A 19,230-nucleotide genomic window follows, 5' to 3' on the forward strand; every position below is an offset into this window, starting at 1 on the left:
GATTATTTTCACTTGTTTTTCTTTCTTCTCGACTACAGTTATATCTGGTGTATTGTGTGGCAGATGTTTGTCTGTTTGTAGTCAGAAGTCCCAAAATATTTTTGCATCTTCATTTTCGACAACTTTTTCAATTTTATGGTCCCACCAATGTTTGGCTACAGGTAGCTTGTATTTTTTGCAGATGTTCCAGTGTCTCATCCCTGCTACCTTGTCATGCCTTTGTTTGTAGTCAGTCTGTGCGATCTTTTGAGAACAGCTGATTAGGTGGTCCACGGTTTCATCTGCTTCTTTACAAAGGCGGCACATGCTGTTGTTGATTTTTCGACTTTTGCTCTTATTGCATTTGTTCTTAGTGCCTGTTCTTTTGCAGCCAGTATTAAACCCTCTGTTTCTTTCTTCAAGTTCCCATTCTTAAGCCACTGCCAGGTCTTGGTGATGTCTGATTTTCCAGTTATATTGTGCACATATTGACCATACAGTGGCTTCTTTTTCCATTTTTCTGCTCGGTTCTTGACTTGTTCTTTCTTGTAGGCCTGCTTTGTTTCATTGGTGTTGAATAGTTTCTCATTATTGACCATTTGAAGTGCATCTTCTTTACTGTCCTTTATATATTTTTCAGGGCCTCTTTTCTCCTCTTCTATTGTTTGATGGACTTGCAGCATTCTTCTTCCACCTGAGCTGCAAGGGAGGTATAGCCTATCTACATCACTGCGTGGGTGTAGAGCAAGGTTGCCAGGATCCAAAGGGTATACTCGTGGGTAAAATGGGCTGTAACCCAAAGTTTGGCTAAAAATTAGCCAAATCTAATTTTTAATGATTGGTGGTCATTATTTTCCTGATCTTACGATCTAGTGTCTCTAGCTCTGCCTCGGTCCAGTCTATTATTCCTGCAGTGTATCTGATAACAGGTATAGCCCAGGTGTTTATGGCTTGTATTGTGCTCCCGCCATTGAGTTTGGACTTGAGGATTTTTCTAACTCTCCTGATATATTCACTTCCCATTTTTCTTTTAACTTCAGTGTGTGCAATGTTATCCGCCTGGAGAATGCCCATTAATAATAATAATAATAATTATTATTATTATTATTTTTCCTATGTAAACCGCTTTGAGAACTTTGGTTGAAGAGCGATATATAAGTATTTGTGGTAGTAGTAGTTATGCAGTGCAAGATGGTGGCCTCCCTAACTTGCAAGTTCCTAAAGAAAAGCTTTCCTGCCCTCTTGTGGAAATTGCACACAGTGTACCCGCAGCTCCAGTTGATAATGTGTCTTACAGGGAGAGACGTTGGCTCCAACAATGTTTGGTCACAGCCCTGATTGCGGGGAGGCTTACAATAAATCTGTGTGTTTTATACAAGGATTTGCTCAAAAATGCTGAAAGTTGTCTGAACAGCCAGCAACCATCTCCACCTCGTCAGTTAGTTATAGTTGCACATGCTCAGTGCTATGCACAATGCTTCAAAAACAACACTTCAAAAATGCTTAATTCTGCTATTTGCATGAATTATGCAAATTTAAAGTTCACGTCTTTTCACTTATATTATATAATTCGTTTCTACTCGTCATGTCCCGTCTACTGATGTTATTTCACCAGTTATTACCCACAGTCTGTACAGCCATAAAGGACTAGAAACTTACTTTTTGTTTTTTACGCATGCAGCCACGGCGGCTAGGATAGTATAGGCACAGAAATGGAAAGACACTAAAATACCCACAAAAGAAGACTGGCTGATAAAAATTTTGTTGCTGAGATGGCAAAGCTTACAGCACTTATAAGAGACAAAAATTTGGAATGTTTTAAAGATTGGGAACTATTTTTGCTTTACTTAAAGAACTATTTTTCTAATATGGACTTTTCAGTAGGGTTTGAAATATATTAATAACAGCAGGTTGGGTTGGGTTGGGTAAAACTGAGTAGTAGTGTGGAGTATGTTTGTTTTGAATTATTATAGCAATGGTTTATATGTATAGTTGTCATGAACCACGCAGATAGGTAAGCGGGAAGTCAATCTTTACTTATGTGTAGAAATGAATGTAGTTTGAATGTAAAGCTATTGTAAAAGCCAATAAAAATTTAAAATGCAAAAAAGGAAAAAAAGAAACTTGCTTTTTGGAGGGGAAATAAAGCCTGAGATTTTTATGATGCTAAATTCTGTGCCCAATACCAAATCCCACTCCTGAACCTGCAATCACTAGGTACAGCCTTGTGCCTGAATGGTTATAGTCATATCTTCCTGAACTGTGAAGAAGCCTCTATAAAGTATCCTGACATGCTCTCCTGTTTCCACTCCCCTTCTTCCTCAAAAACATTAAGATTCTAGTCCTCATGACTGAGGATGAAAACCATGAAAGTATTCTGGCAATTACTGGTTAAGGACTGGAAATCTGAGAGAATGGTAGAACTTCTAGGTGGTAAAGGTAAAAGTCTCACACACTGCACATTTCACCTTGCCCTCAACACATGTATCCTCCCCATTTTTCCATGTGACCAATTTTACTTTTCCAAAGCCTGGTGAAAATAAGTACAGTCAGGAAAGAGTGCAATGGAACAAAGCTTTAAAATTATGTGCATTAAACCGACACCTGCTCAATTTGGTTAACATTTATTCCATCCAAGATATTCATATTCTGGTTGCCAAATTGGAAATTTTAACATAGAATCCCAGCACCTGCAGTGGTATAATTAAAGTAACAGGAAACATTATGTATGGCAGCAGGACAAAACTTCCAAGTGGAACCCACTAAAGCGGAATATGCATATTGCCTCAAAGCATACACAAATGCCCTCTGACCCCAGAAGCCCCACTTTACATTTGCAAGGCTATTTTCACACCTGCAAGGTTGACTTCACCCAACAGGGACAAGGCAGGGCGACCTGCAGAGGGAGTGGAAATTACCTGGATATGGGTTTGCTGGGATCCAACATCCTGTCTTTCCCTTTCCACTGGATATGCGGAACTGGGTCACCTTCAGCTTGGCACTGGAACATGGCAGTGTGCCCTGGGTAAACCGTTGTGTCATCCGGCTTCAGCTTAAAGCTTATAAAAACTAGGGGGGGGAAGGGAAGCACCCCAGAATAAGTCTTTAGATCCACACAAGAACAGGTATGAGCGTTACTCTCTACAGAAGTCTCAACATCCCACCAAGCACCTCAAAAGACCAGGGTGGGCTCACTAGGCTCACAGACTCCCAACTGCACTCACCCAAGTCCATCTAAAATAAATGTTGCTCCACCCAATGCTCACCTGCCACTGTGAGTTGCACCACAGCTCTGATCTCTCCCTGTGGGCTGTTGGAAGCAATGCAAGTATAATTGCCAGCATCATTCCTGGTCACTCTAGCAAAGTGCAGGTTTCCGGCATTGTGACGGACTGAAGTGGGCAGGCTGCTTCCATCTGTATCGTGGGGGAGCAGAAACATAGCTGAGTAGGACCAGTGCACTGGGGAAGAGCAGTTTCACCCAAAAGACAGTCTTCGTTATCCGTAACGGACAAGAAAAATAGGCAAAATGCAATGCATACATACATACATAAGCCTTTATTATGGTAAGAGACCAGCATAAAATTACACATTGAATGAAGGTAATACTAGAGAAAAGTTACATGTTGATAGAGGTGATTGCAAATATGATGGTAGCTATTGTGAAAAGGCTAGAATTCAAAATAATTACAATTTAAAAAGAAACAAGCTAGACTACTAAGAAACTAAAACCACTAAACATACTTTTCCATAATAAAATACACAGAAAAGATAGAAGGGGAATTTACATAGTAGTAGTAATATAGCTGAAAATGATTACATATGATTACATATGTGGTAAAAAGCTAGAATTAAAATTAAGAATGGTTAAAACTATAATGGTTACCATAAATTGGACTATTACTAAAAATGGTAAAGTTACACTAAATTACACTAAATGGTACACTAAAATACACTAAGTGGTGAAGTTACACTACATTAATCTAATAAAATATTATGTACTGCCATAGTGCAATTAATATGATATGAAGAATATGGAGGCGAGTGTTATCAGGAATCAGATTAGGGGAGCCCATCAGCTATCATCTTTCGCAGGATGCCAATCGCAGCTGAGCAGAACTTGGCAACGATCTTTGTGGTGGGTGGGTTAGAGTCAGATAGTAGCAATTGAATATAGAAGTGACTCGTACGACCCGGAAGCTTGTTCAGCAGTGGAGAAATAAGGGCGGCGCAAATGTCTCTGTAGAACAGGCAGTATAAAAGGACATGCTCAGTGGTTTCAATTTGCTCTGAGCCGCAGGGGCATAATCGCTCTGCGTACGGGATCTTTCTGTATCAACCCTCTATAACTGCTGAGGGGAGACCATGGCAACAGGCCAGAGTGAACGCCCTTCTGTGGTTTGGGGCCTCCAGTTGAGAAAGGTATGTTGCCGGAGAGGCGATATATCTAAGCTCCTCACTTATACAAAACTTTGGGACACTGCTGAGATCCACTTGGCGCTCAGTGTCTGTGATGCGCTGTTTGATGATAGCTTATAACAGAGAGTGGCCATCCCATAAGCTAGCCACAATCTTGATCAGGCCTGTCTCTAGGAGTAATGTAGCATTGGAAACACATCTTGGTACACGCAGTGCTGCCCTGAGGAACTTGGATTGTACCGTTCCAAAGTCACGATATTGGGAAAAGAACCCAATTGAGCGCCATAGAGTAGTTGGGCAAATGACTTGGCTTAGAACAGTTCAAAAGCTGCAGGGATATAGTGGCCTCCTCTTGTGCGCATAAATGGAAGAATAGCGGAGGAGCTTCTCTGAGCATTTAAGGCCACATGATCTCCATGGGCTTTTCTGGAGCCACTTGAATGAAAGACTACGCCCAGGTATTTAAAATGAGTCACTAGGCAATAGAGTGAAGAGGCAAAATGCAATGCAGATAAGCTTCTCTGCAAAGCAGAACATACATGTCTAGAGGCTCTTACTAAAAAAAAAACACCACCCAAGCATTCTATTGATACATCATGCAATAAGCCAAGCTTGTGCAAAGCCATTGTGTGTCACCCACTACCCAAGACTACTTCTGCTTACCGGTTTTAATCCACTGGATTGTCGGTTTCTCCTGGCCTGTGGCCGAGCAGGACACATTGACTTCTTTATCAAATTCAACACATTGCGCATGCAGAGGAGTTGGCGTAAACTTCAGCTTCTCTGGAACAAATAAGGTTGCCCAGTCAGAGACATGAATAATATACAAGTAAGGGCTGCCCAAACAATCAATTCTTTTGCAAAAACACCCATTTTTTTGTGGGCAACATATCTTGGTCTGCAAAGACTCACATTTTCCAGGCAATCCCAGGAGTAGGTGACGCAAATGGTTTACATGGGCATAGATTCACAGACAGTGACACTTAACAGTAGGCACAGTGCCCCGAAAAATCCCATGAGCCTAGAAATTGAACTGTGGCACCTAGACTAGGCTATTCAGAGGCAAAGTTATTTAATTAACTCTTTTATTTGTCCTAGACGGCCCTGTTTCTGCTCCAAGTACATTACATGGGATAAAGGATAAAGAGAAGCCCATTTACTCTCCCTCTCCACAATGTCCATCAGTAATTTGGTCAGGTTCAGTAATTTGGTCAGATGTCCACTATCCGGTTCCCAAATTTTTGGGCTGGCTCCTAGATCCAAAGAAAATTCGTCAAGGTCTGCAGTAGCACATACCCAGAACGTGGACACGAGCCTGTTGATCCAGGCTGCCAGCTGGTGTACTGCTCACACATTTGAACAGTGTCCCATCGTAGACCTCCACATTGTTAATACGTAGTGTCCCATTCTCAGCAATTTCAAAGCGGGGATCTTGCTGGAGTTCACAATGGCGAAAAGAAAAAAAGAAAGAAAGAAAGAAAGAAAGAAGGCTGTTAAGACTCTCAGGCCAGAAGGAACAATTCCAGAAGTGGTTTTGTCCAGAAACTCAGCTAAAGCTGCCAATTCAAAGTGATGTTTCATCCATACCTATTCAGATCCCAAAGATTAGCAGCAAGCTGGGGCATCCCTGATCTGCCTCAACAGGAGGAGAACTGGTCTTGTGATAGTGAGCACGAACTGTCCCCTTTGGTAAGCAAGGTCCACCTTGGTTTGCATTTGGATGAGAGACTACATGTGAGCACTGTAAGATATTCCCCTTAGGGGATGGAGCCACAGTAGGGTTGCCAACATTTCATTGCCAGAATGAGGGACACAGGTTTGTGGGGACTGGCTGGGGGCAGGGCGGGGCTGGGAGGTGTATGCAGTGGTAATCAAGAGCCTGAGTATCATTGACGTATATGTACAGTGGTCCCTCGACTTATGAACTACTCGACATCCAAAGTTTTCGACTTACGAACGACAAAAATGACCGGAAGTCGCTGCCGGTTTAGATGCGGCTTCCTCGACTTACGAATTTTTAGATGGGGTTTCCTCGACTTACGAATGTTTCCAGACCTCCGTGGGTGCACTTTTCGACTTACAAAAATTTCGACCTATGAACGTGCGTTTGGAACGGATTAACTTCGTAAGTCGAGGGACCATTGTAATTGAATTATATGCTATTGAATAAATGAGGGACAAATGCTGTCCCTATAGGGACCAACATTTCATCCCTGAAATGAGGGACATCCTGTGTAATGAGGGACAGTTGGCAGCCCTAAATATCTGGTTTGCATGCAGAAAATCCCAGGTTCAATCCCTGGAATCAAACTTGTGTGCGCAGGCAGATGTGCACACCTTAGAGGGAACACTTCTCAGGAGTGGGTTTAAATCAGAGAAGACCCCACAAAATGACATTTTTATCTTCATGGAACCTAGAAAAAGAAAAAAGGTTGCTTTGCAGACAGTAGGACTAATGCTGGCTGCAGCAACATGCCCCAAGGCAGAATTCAAAGAACCTCAAGTGCCCTTTTTGCACCTGGCACCTTTTCTCCACTGGCAGTTAGGTTCTAGTTGGTTCTTGCCTGCAACAGCAAGAACAGGATTTTGTTTCCAGAAGTATCACACAGAAAAAAGGGGATTTAAAAGGAGACTGCATTTGAAAGCTTATTTAGTACTATGTCAGATGGCGGAGCCTGTCTCCCTTTTGTTGCATTTTTTATGAAAAGGGTTTAATTGCATGATGAGATTAAGCCAGTTGGAACCTGATATATAAAACCACAGGACACACTCAGTCGTTAAACCCTTGTGTGGTCTTGCAGCTTGAGAGTGTGAGTGAGAGAAAAGAAGATGTGAGAGAAAGGTACAAGTGAGAAAAAGGGGACTGACCGGGGGGGGGGGGGCACACTGCTGATTTAATCTGGCAATTAGCCCACACACATATTTCAGTATATGTGGGCAGGTATATCCTCCCTCCTCAAACACATACACAGAGTACATCTGAAAGACAGAGGTCTCTATGGGAGGATAGGGTCTTGTGATAGCAAGCATGACTTGTCTCCTTTGCTAAGCAGGGTCCACCCTGGTTGCATATGAAAGGGAGACTAGAAGTGTGAGCACTGCAAGATATTCCCCTTAGGGGATGGAACTGCTCTGCGAAGAGCATCTAGGTTCCAAGTTCCCTTCCTGGTATCTCTAAGATAGGGCTGAGAGAGATTACTGCCTGCAACCTTGGAGAGGACACTGCCAGTCTGAGTAGACAGTAATGAGCTAGATGGACCAAGGGTATATGATCAGTATATGGCAGCTTCCTACGTTCTTAGACATGCAGGTACTCTCACAAAAACATACCAAGACACAGGCATGCACTTTCCCTTCTACAATCAGAACAGAAATCAAGGGCAGCTGCCTTCCCACGAATTTCCCAAGTTTTAGCAACAGCAGCTCTCTCCTTGGTCTTCTGTGCACTTGGAAGAACACAGGAACCTAGCTTATGCCAAGTCAGACCACTGGTCCATCCTGCTCGGTATTGCCAACATTGATAGGCAGCGGCTCTCATGCTCAGAGGGACTGAACCTTGGGCCGTATGCATGCAAAGCAGAAGGTCCTGTTCTGCTCTACCATTGAGCTATGACCCCATCCCCCAAAGCACTCACTAATCACGGGCCAAAACTCCTGGCTCTAGAAGGCTCTGCCCCAGCAACAAGGCCACCTCCGATGCCTTTTGGAGCCAGGCATTTCCCACCAACCCCCCAATAAGTCACTTTGAGCAAGTTTCCCTTGGCAGAGCCATTTGAGATAGAAATGTGGGCTTGAAATCACTCCCCCTGTCCCTGCTGCCTGGTTTTAAATCAATATTTAAAATGCATGTCCCACAAGGTGGCATAAGAAGAGCCTTCCAGTCTTACCTCTGAAATGGGGATGCCATTGCGATACCAGGTGATCGAGGGTTTCAAAGAAGCTCTGCTGAGACAGTGGAGGTACCCCGGTTTACCCTCTTCCAGCTGACTGTCCTTGGGCTTTTCTACCCATTCTGGCATTGCTGGGAATACACAACAGTGGTCACTAGTCAGAACTAACCCAATGACTTGGGAATATATCACAGCCCACCTGAGGGATAGGGACCTGCCCTGAACAGCTTAGCTTCAAGTTATCTTAGAGAGTGCCTTCCTCTGCATTATCCCCACGGCACCATTAAGGTCATCTGAGGAGGTCCATCTTCAGTTACCACCAACACGTCTGGTGGCGACTCAGAGGCGGGCCTTCTCTGTAGCCGCCCTGGGGCTGTAGAATGCACTCCCAGCAGAAATCCGTAACCCAAGTTCATTATTGGCCTTCAGGAGAGCCCTTAAGACCTATCTGTTTGGCCTGGCATTCCAGGGTTTAAAAAACTATTTTAATTGTTTAAATAATGGCTTTATGCTGTTTTTACAGTGTTTGATTTTAATAGTTGATTGATTTTAGTTTTGTTTTAATGTGAGCCACCTTTGGAAGGGCGGTATAGAAATCAATCAATCAAATAAATAAATAAAACTAGCTGGCCAGAGTGTAGAGCATCTGTGCCTCTAGTTCTCTCTTTTTTCTCCCCCAGCCCCTCCCTAGTTCTCGGCTCTCCCCCCTTTCTTGGACCCCTCTCCTGTTCTCAGCTCTCCCCTCCCCTCCACCCCTTTCTCAGCCCAATCCGGGGCACTCTGTGCAGGCACAGAGAGGCCTGAAATGGGCCGAGTACAGCCCAACCAGTCATTTGGGCAGCAGGAGGGCCCAAAGAAGGAGATTATGCCGCGCTCTCCCACACCTGATTGGCCATCCTCCTCGTGAGTAGGTTGGATGGAGGTGACATACGGCCTCCTGCTGGCTTGAAGTGGAGGCTGCAGATTGGAGATGGTGTGCGCTTCCGGTGGAGCTCCCTCCCCCCACCCCCCGGTCGCCGCTTCCTCTTCCCCCCCTCCCCGCCAACCATTTTCTCTCTTCAGCTGCCCACCTGGCCAGCCGCTGCCACTGCCTTCCACTTCCTTTCCCCTACCCCCACCACCCACCCACCTTTTTTTCTCTCCCCCTCCAGCCACCTGTCCACCCACCCATTCACCTTTTTCTTCCCTGCCGCCGCTTTCGCTTTCCTCTCCCCCTCCCGGCAGCTTACTCATAAACTTGCGCGAGAGCTGCCATGCATGGGATTAGTCACAGGTACGCCTTAAGAGAATTATATATAGATATCCCCATCATCTCCAGCCACAGTAAGTTGTGACTGATGGGTGTTTTAGCTCATCAACAGCTGCAGGAAAAAGATCGCCCATCCCTGCTGTAAGGCAACAGCCATCATCACGGTCATGCTGGAACGATTTAGTGGAGACCATGGTTGAGCCCTAGGGCCGTCCAGCCCAAAAATCAACCAGTACCTATCCCATCTATTGAGCTCTCAACTCGCACAACCGCAAGTGCCCCTTCCATTCTACCCGTGACTCTTTTCATTTAACACACATGCCCCTCCCTCCCAGAGGGCAAAAAGAACCTGCTTACTGGCTACTGTGATGGTCAGGTCTTGCTTTTTTTCTCCAGCCTTGTTCGCTGCGTGACAGGTGTACAGCCCTGCATCCTTTTCCAGAATACTAGTGAAGACAAGCTGATCACCTTCTTGGCGTACCCTGCCAGTGGTGGAGAGCGGAACATTGTTCCTCTCCCACCAGATACGGGGTTCAGGTACTCCTCGAGGGGCCTCACAAGTCACACGCTGTTCTCTGTTGGCTATGAAAACCTTTGGGGTGAGTGGATAGGTGAAATCGTCAATTTCTAGGGGGGAAAAAATTACAAATGGACAAGTTAGAATCCAGCAGGTTGAGAACATGCATTGCGGGGAAGGTGTGGGAGGAAAGCATCAAAGTATGGATAAACCTTAGGCTACATATTTCGTTTAGGAACTTCCGGTAACCATCCATGTATTTGAAACCCAGGTCTTGGGGGAAAGGGATATAAGGAGGACTATCCCAGCCAGCTCTGTCCTGCCTGAAATGCTGTCAAGGTCAAGAGCTGACAGAAAGTCTGCTAAACAATGTAAACTCAGCTGGGCATTCCCAACACCTGCTCATACCTGCCAGCTGCAAGGTTGCCTCTAAGACGACTGGTTTCCCCCTCTGCCCATGCCCAACACACTTGTAGACTCCCGCAGTGCGCAGTTTCACATGAGTGATCAGCAAAGAGCCATTGGAGAACACCACACTCCTTGGGAAGCAGAGAGCAAAGAGAAAAAGATTGGGGTCAGTCACTGAGTTTATTCGGAGCAGAGATGCTTCCAGGAAGCAGCGGGTGCCCTCTAGGCAACAATTCTATCCATACTTATGGTGCCCTTCCATACAATATAGTTTGCTGTAGTCACATGAAGAGTATTTGAGAGGAAGAAAAGTCTACAGGTCTGTACACAGTAGGCAAGACTGACAAAACTCAGAGTCAGAAACTAAACTTCATCAGTTACCGATACGCTCAATATTAGGCAGAATTATATCTTTTTGAGTAAATAAATCATGTGTGGTCGACCCTGGGCAAATTCAAAAAGTGGTTGATACACAGAGCAAAGGTGCACTGGTACAGCAAGAACACAGCATTGCAGAACTTCCCAACTGCACCAATGCAGCAGCCAAGTCGCAACTTTTGACAGCACCCTCTTCTACAAGGAGCCCTCTGTACCACCCAAAAATATACCTGAGGGTTGTACAGCCCCCGGGGACATACCCTTGGATGCCACAGAGGGCTTCCTGGAAAAGGGGAGGGTGTCAAAAATTGCCACTTTGCTCTTGCACTAGTGCAGTTTGTTGGGAAGTTGTTAGGCTGCTCTCTTGCTGCTCTGGTGTATCATAGGAAGCTGCCTTATGCTGAGTCAGAACATTGATCCACCTAGCTCAGTATTGACTGCACAGACTAGCGGTGGCCTTTCTAAGGTTGAGGGAGGAGTCCCTTCAGCCCTATCTTCAAGATGCCAGGGAGAGAACTTGGAACCTTCTGCGTGCAAGCATGCAGATGCTCTTCCCAGAGCAGCCCCATCCCCCGAAGGGAATATCTTACAGTGCTCTCATATGTCTCCCATTCAAATGTAAACCAGGGTGGACCTTGCTTAGCAAAGAGGACAATGAATGCTTGCTACCACAAGACCAGCTTTCCTTGCTCTGTCAGCATTCCACATACTATTAGCAGCAGTACCGCAGAATATGGAATCAACCCCTTTTGTATTCCAAGCAATATTGGGGATTCATCTTTCCTTGAGCACAAATCCTTTACTTTAGGGAAAGTATATTAGCATCACACAATCACATAGCTTTCCATTCTGAAATAGACTGCATACCTGGACCGATTGGTAACAGGAGAGTCATCTTCATACAACCATTCCTGAGTGGGAGGTGGCACAGCTTCGAACTTGCAATGGAACATGGCCTCCTCGTTCTTATTGACAATTTGGTTCTTGGGAATAATCACCGGGCGGGGAAAGCTCTCATCTGTCACGAGGAAAAAGGGAACATGGGAATGGAAGAGAAAGATCCATCATCTGGGTTCTTTGTTCCAGATTGCATAGGAGGCTCCTTTATACCAAGTCAGACCGTTGGTCCATCTGGCTCAGGACTGTCCACACTGATTGGCAGCAGCTCCTCCAAGGTTTCAGACAGGAGTCTCTCCCAGCCCCACCTGGCAATAGCAGGGATTGAAACTGGGACCTTCTGCATGTAAAGCAGACACTCTACCACTCAGCTACAGCCTGATGCCCAAGCAATAAAGCTTGGGATTTCACACCAGCAGGCAGTCGTCTGGCTAGAACAAAGCATCCAAGCAGGCCCACTGAGGCTGAGATCCTTCCAGAGAAAACTAGCACCGTTTTCTCTGCTGAGGCCCCAGGTTCTCTCAAGCGCACTCCTTGAGGAGCTTCTGCCTTCCTCTGTGTGGGTTTTAGAGGCTCTGCTCTTCTGGAGGAGTCTGGCAGTGACCTTCTATTTAAGTTTGCTTTGTACTATGCAACCCTATGCTTGCCTTTCAGGGTAATATGCATGTAGCTAAACCAGCCAGAGTTGAATGCTCAACGGAAGACTCCACTTTGCTATGCTGCAGGATGTACATCAGTAATGGGGCACAACATAGGAACATAGGAAGCTGCCATATACTGAGTTAGACCATAGGTCCATCTCGCTCAGTATTGTCTACACAGACTGGCAGCAGCTTCTCCAAGGTTGCAGGCAGGAATCTCTCTCAGCCCTATCTTGGAGATGCCAAGGAAGGAACTTGGAGCCGAGATGCTCTTCCCAGAGCGGCTCCATCCCCTAAGGGGAAGATCTTACAGCGCTCACACTTCTAGTCTCCCTTTCATATGCAACCGGGTAGGATCCTGCTTAGCTTAGGAGACAAGTTATGCTTGCTACCACAAGACCAGCTCTCTTCCCACAACACAAATGGTGCAAAAGTTAAAGACAAGCCCTTATTAATCTGGCAACCTTTCAAAGGTAGCTGCACTTAATTTGGAATATTTAAAAAAGCACCAAAGTTTTAAATAGCTTTTGGGACTTTTTGCAGAACAGATTAAGTTATACAAGATAGCACAGAGCTAGTAAAAACCTACAGTGAGGCTCTCTTTCTGCAGAAGAATCTGAATGGTGATAGTCTCGCCTGGTGACATTCTTACTTTCGATTAAAAAACATACAAGATCAAGCTTTAAATTCCACTGTGTTCCATGGGGCTTACTGCCAAGTACACATGCCTAGGATGGCAGTCTACTTTCCTTTGGCTTGGCTGGCTTAACTGAACTCAGTTATTTGAAAAATATTATGAATTCTCTTTTTATCAGATTAGTATTTTCTCTTCTAACTTGTTGGTCTGCTTTTTAATGTTCTCAACTATTATTCTATTTGTATTCCTATACAGCTATGCAGGGTCAGGGCAAGGTTGGAGTGGGCCCTGGGACAAAAAGTGAAGATGGGTCCCTGCTTTTCCTTTCTTTCCCTCCACCACCCCCATGAGGGGGAGAGCTAAGAACAAACTGTCAGCCAGCTGGCAAATGGGCCCACCGACATTTGTCCCACCCCACCCCGTATTCAATTGTAGCTGTGATCTTGCAGCTGTGTTTCTGCTGCCACTTTATGCGTGGAAACTGTCCTAGGTTTATGATCTCTTATCTTGTGTTATTCAGAAAAACCTCTTAAACATCTATTCTTGGTGTCTATTATCTGGATGGTACAAATCAAACCTAAAAGGAAAGTAAGGGACTCTATCCTGGATTTGCGATTCCATATAGCTTCAACACCCAAAAAGACTAAGCAACACGGTTGTGATAGTTACTACCACCCTATATCCAGTAGACATAGTCTACCTGGACTTCCAAAAAGGTTTTGACAAAGTTCCTCATCAAAGACTCCTGAGGAAACTTAGCGGTCATGGGATAAGGGGACAAGTACATGTGTGGATTGCTAACTGGTTGAAAGACAGGAAACAGAGAGTAGGTATAAATGGAGAGTTTTCACAATGGAGGGAAGTAAGAAGTGGGGTCCCCCAGGGATCTGTATTGGGACCGGTGCTTTTTAATTTATTCATAAATGATCTAGAAGCAGGGGTAAGCAGCGATGTGGCCAAATTTGCAGATGATACCAAACTCTTCCAGGTAGTGAAATCCGAAACGGATTGTGAGAAGCTCCAAAAGGATCTCTCCAAACTGGGGGAGTGGGCGACAAAATGGCAAATGCGGTTCAATGTTAGCAAGTGTAAAGTGATGCACATTGGGACAAAAAACCCCAACTTCAAGTATATGCTGATGGGATCTGAGCTGTCGGTGATGGACCAGGAGAGGGATCTTGGGGTTGTGGTGGACAGCTCGTTGAAAGTGTCGACTCAATGTGCGGCAGCTGTGAAAAAGGCAAATTCCATGCTAGGGATCATTAGAAAGGGGATTGAAAATAAAACGGCTAACATTATAATGCCCTTATACAAAACTATGGTGCGACCACACTTGGAGTACTGTGTACAATTCTGGTCACCACATCTTAAAAAGGACATTGTTGAACTGGAGAAGGTACAGAAGAGGGCAACCAAGATGATCAGGGGCCTAGAGTACCTTTCTTATGAGGCAAGACTACTACACCTGGGGCTTTTTTAGTTTAGAAAAAAGACGTCTGCGGGGAGACATGATAGAGGTCTATAAAATCATGCATGGCATGGAGAAAGTGGAGAGAGAGAGATTCTTTTCCCTCTCACACGAGGTCTAGGACCAACAAACGTTAGTACTTTTTCACACAACGCGTGATCCACTTGTGGAACTCTCTGCCACAGGATGTGGTGACAGCCAACAACCTGGATGACTTTAAGAGGGGTTTGGATGACTTCATGGAGGAGAGGTCTATCAATGGCTACTAGTCGGAGGGCTGTGGGCCACCTCCAGCCTCAAGGGCAGGGTGCCTCTGAGTACCAGTTGCAGGGGAGTAATGGCAGGAGAGAGGACATGCCCTCAACTCCTGCCTGTGGCTTCCAGCGGCATCGGGTGGGCCACTGTGTGAAACAGGATGCTGGACTAGATGGGCCGTGGGCCTGATCCAGCAGGGCTGTTCTTATGTTCTCCAAATGGCAGGCAAGTACCACCAGACAAGCAGAGCCTAGAAAAGCCCCCACAATGGTCTGCTTTTCTATATGCTACAGAATGAAAAGAACACTTTCTTGCACTGTATTTTGATAGCTCATTGCATTTTAAAAGGTACAGAGAAGTCACACATCTCTCTGGCCAGTCACCCAGACCTCTAGGGACAACCTCTGTTGCTGTGTAGGAAAGGTAAGAAGAAAACCTGTTGAACATTCCATTATCAGAGAGCGGTTTCATATATTAGGATTATGGAGAAACGAGGCCTAGACCTCTTGGGTTTCTCTAAATTAGCCCCTGTATTGTATAGTGTATTAATAGACCCAAACCTCTTATCGTAAATAAGCCCTGATAAATGAATTGTGTCATATAATATTCCTAAAAACCTCTGTATTGTTGTAAATAGGATTTCTATGCTTGCAGATCCCTATGCACGAAGAAGGTGCAGGGTCAAAAGTTCATTCTTGTTTCACTTTTGGTTTAGCATTCTGACAGTTGATTTTTTGGAGGGAAAAGAGATTTCAAGAAATGGAGGGAATTTTTGTTGTAATTGGATGGCTTTAAAAAAACTGTCGAGCCAGAAAAACTGTCTATGTTGGGAGTGTTTTGAGGGGGAAGTCACTGAAGTCAAACAGAGTCCTGAGAGAAAGAGCTGGAGGTTGCAGAACGAGGAATTGAGTCTGGAAGTCTGCTCAAGTTGAGTCCAGGAAAGCAGAGAGTGAGCAGCCAGCACGAAGAGAAGCTGAGCTGAAATCACTAGAAAAGGAAGACCCAGGTTGGACTGAGCCCCCCCGAGACCTGTGCAGTGTTCTCTCTAATGTTTTTGACCTGTGTGTGCAGAATGAGTTTTTGTTCTGGGTGGCAGTACCAAGGCAGTGTGTGTGTGTGTGTGTGTGTGTGTGCACACATGCATTCAGAATGGGGCCTTCTTGATTCAACCTGAGCGGGTTCTAAAAGTAGCTGAGTGGACATCAAAAAAACTTGTGAGCATGTGCAAATTACAAGAAGAGACTACCCAGCCAGCCAGAAGTGAAGAAGAAAGCAAGCACAGAGGACTCTGAGTAGGGACCAGTACAGAGCCAGGTACTGATTGCATTTTTCCAGTTTTTATTTTGCCCTGCCCTGCCCTGCCCTGCTAATAACCGTTTTAAAATTGTAATTTTTGCTGCAAAAGTCATGTTTTAGTTGAACCATTTTTTCCCTAAAAGTAAACTCTCTTGTTATAAAAAGTCTACTTGGTGGCAGTGCTAAAAAGATCAGGAGGAACAGAGGGCTGTTCCTCCACATGTGGTGGTAGTGATGGGAGCGTGGTGGGACAGCTGTTCCTCCACAAGGATTTTCTGCACACATGCTAAAAATACAGTGCTTTGTGTTTCAAAACTGCAGTATGGGTATGAGACACGGGGAGCTCCTGACTGGCTGCTCGTCCCTTCTGTTTGTACCCAAAGAGAAGCATACATTTCCCCTGACACAATGTGTGACTGGCTTTAAGCCGCTGCTGAACCTCAAATGTAACCATGAAAGGAAACCCTTTTCCGGAACAGCTCATGGGCTGGGCCTGAGTCTAATACAAAAAGAATGCAGACAACACAAGGATACAAGACTTTCCCCCCAAGACTGGGAAACGTGAGAGAGCACAATTGCCTTTACCAATAATGCTGAGTGTGAAGTTGTTGTTGCTGCACACATGGGCCACAGCATTCCGAGCACAACAGGAATAGATGCCATTGTCATCTGGGCTAGCACTCTTGAGAGTCAAGGTCCGCTCCTTGCTGTTAACCGAATAGAGGGTGCGGTCATCTGCGATCTGGGTGCCATCCCGCAACCACAGGCTCGCTGGGCTGAGAAACAAAAGAGTTTAAGAGTTCTGCACCACAACAAAGACAGATTTTCAACAAGCACCTGATCAGTGGTTCACTTGACAAAGTCTCCTTCCTGGCACAAATGGGCCAGACACAGATATCCCAAGAGAAATGAGTGAATCTGACAGCAATCCCAGAAAGCAATAGTGTAAAACTACATTGTGCCAAGAAGCAATAAGTGACGCTCTAAGCCCACACCAGCTCTGCACCATCGTTACATCCTGGGGGCAAATTTAGGCAGCCGCAGTACCGTCAGACTGAGAAGCTGCTTTCTCTTCAACCGTCAGGGATGCTCTGTTTCACTCTTATTTAAATGTTTCTTGGAGGAGAGAGATTGCAGGGACAGAAAGAAAGCAAATAACACGGATGGGTTCATAGCAGTGCTTCCTTACCGTGGGTGCCCATCAATATGACAACGCAATGTCACTGGGGCAGAACTCTGGATCTCCTCCACCGTGGCTGGGTTCTTCAATGCAACTCCTCCTGTTTCAATCCCTGCCGAAAAAGGGAAAAGAGGGCGGGAGAGAGAAACCAAACAAAGGTCACTTTGAGGCCTCTGCCTCTTGATAGTACTTTGGAAATTGAAGTATCCACATATCTGACACTAGATGTCAAAAGGTCATGAGAGGAATGCAATGCTGGTTCCACCTCTGCATGATTGCACTTGCTCTGCACAGGGGAAAATCACAACTGAGAGGCACATTTGCACTGCCTATCTAGTAATCTTATAAAGCCCTTGTCCACCGACCACATCTAGCTTATAGCTTCACCTGGGGCCAAGAAACACATCCACACACCAGCTACTGAAATCCCTGCAGGTGAAGATTTATTGAGGAAGCAGCAGCTTCTCCGAGCCAATCTCTCCTCACTTCGTGTCTGCATTCATGCAAGACATAAATTAAAGGACAAATACAGCAAGGCTGCACAATGTCAGCCCTCCGGCAAATGTTGGACTACAATTCCATCATCCCTGGCTAATGACCATTGTGGCTGATGGGAGTTGTCCAACAATAGCTGGGAGGCAAATCTGTGCAGCCTTGTGAAAATAGGAAGGAAAGAAATAAGAAAAACTAGCATGTGCTACCTATGATCGGAGACTCAGAAAATGATGAAAAAATAAAGCTTTCATCCATGTTGCCGGAGAGTCAGGTTTCCACCCAAACACCAGCAATTAGGTCTATATTAGTCCAAACTTAATGAGCATTCCAAGGAGCTAACCCTACCATAGTGGGAGAGGAGATAAAATGCCACTGGGCTTTCTTGTCAAATGTTGTGTTTAGAACATTTCAGTCACATGCAGCATTTGCTCTTGTTTAGGAGTATCATGAAATTCCTGGGACATCTCCAAGTCTGACTTTCTGCAACTGCAGGCCAAGCAAGAAGGCAGCAGGTGGGAGCTATTGTACAAGTTACATGATCACACTTCAAGAGCACAGTTGGGCTGCTAAATGAGGTCATCACATTCCTAATGGCTCTAAAGCAAAATTAATCGGGGTGGGTGGAGGAGCAGAGGACAAAAATTAACTGCGCCAGATAGAGGATTTACACCTGGAGGTGCTAAACCAACACTGGCAGGCCAAGCCAGGCACTCTCTCCATGCTTACATTTGGCTCCTTGCAAATCTTCCAGAGCTCCTTTTTGTTTGGCTTCACCCTAAACCAAGAATGGGGTTTATAGTAGACGTAAATACGGCCTGGCTCAAAGGCTCAGCTCAAGTGATAAGCATGGTTTGGAAAGGAATGAGGCGACTGAAACAACAGCTATAAGTTCTACCACATTAACAACTAGAAACTCCATCCCTAAATAATGGCTCAAAGACAAATCTGCTACTTATGAAGTGGTATTCACTTATTTCACTGATATCCTGCCTTTCTGCTGGTCTTATGGGAGGAGAGCTGGTCTTGCGGTAGCAAGCATGAACTGTCCATCCTGGTTTGCATTTGAATGGGAGACTTACATGTGTGAGCACTGTAAGATATTCCTCTTGGGAGATGGGGCTGCTCTGGGAAGAGCATCTGCATGCTTGCATGCAGAAGATTCCAAGTTTCCTCCCTGGCATCTCCAGATAGGTCTGAGAGAGACTCCTGCCTGCAACCTTGGAAGAATCACTGCCAATATGTGTAGACAATACTGAGCTAGATGGACCAATGGTATATGGCAGCTTCCCATGTTCTTCCACAGAGCTCAAGACAGCAGAGAGAGTTCCCAGAAAAGCTTCTCATCCAGACACTGACCAAGACCCACACCTGCTTAATTTCTGCAAAGCTGGTGTATAATGTGCATTCAAACCACACTCTGGGCCAAAAAGGTGGTTCCCTTGCAGTTCTTCCCTAGGCAGGCAAGAACAGCAGTTTCTCCGGTGCCCCTTTCTCTTGCTGCCTGCTAGACACATTCTTGTA

The 19,230-nt window shown here is 45.3% G+C and overlaps 1 protein-coding gene across 2 annotated transcripts in view; it reads right to left on the reverse strand.

Annotated features, from left to right (window-relative positions):
- PTK7 (protein tyrosine kinase 7 (inactive)) overlaps positions 1 to 19,230 on the reverse strand; it is a 153,145-nt gene that overhangs the window by 17,553 nt on the left and 116,362 nt on the right. For both annotated transcript variants that reach the window (XM_053313098.1, XM_053313091.1), the window contains exons 3-12: positions 17,224 to 17,326; positions 16,620 to 16,810; positions 11,708 to 11,858; positions 10,463 to 10,593; positions 9,895 to 10,164; positions 8,286 to 8,419; positions 5,695 to 5,833; positions 5,062 to 5,181; positions 3,246 to 3,395; positions 2,898 to 3,048 (exon numbers count right to left, since the gene is read on the reverse strand). In XM_053313098.1, the coding sequence (XP_053169073.1) occupies positions 2,898 to 3,048; positions 3,246 to 3,395; positions 5,062 to 5,181; positions 5,695 to 5,833; positions 8,286 to 8,419; positions 9,895 to 10,164; positions 10,463 to 10,593; positions 11,708 to 11,858; positions 16,620 to 16,810; positions 17,224 to 17,326 (1,540 nt within the window). The remainder of the gene's footprint in view (positions 1 to 2,897; positions 3,049 to 3,245; positions 3,396 to 5,061; positions 5,182 to 5,694; positions 5,834 to 8,285; positions 8,420 to 9,894; positions 10,165 to 10,462; positions 10,594 to 11,707; positions 11,859 to 16,619; positions 16,811 to 17,223; positions 17,327 to 19,230) is intronic.

The sequence above is a fragment of the Hemicordylus capensis genome, chromosome 1, assembly GCF_027244095.1.
Source record: "Hemicordylus capensis ecotype Gifberg chromosome 1, rHemCap1.1.pri, whole genome shotgun sequence".
Lineage (NCBI taxonomy): Eukaryota > Metazoa > Chordata > Lepidosauria > Squamata > Cordylidae > Hemicordylus > Hemicordylus capensis.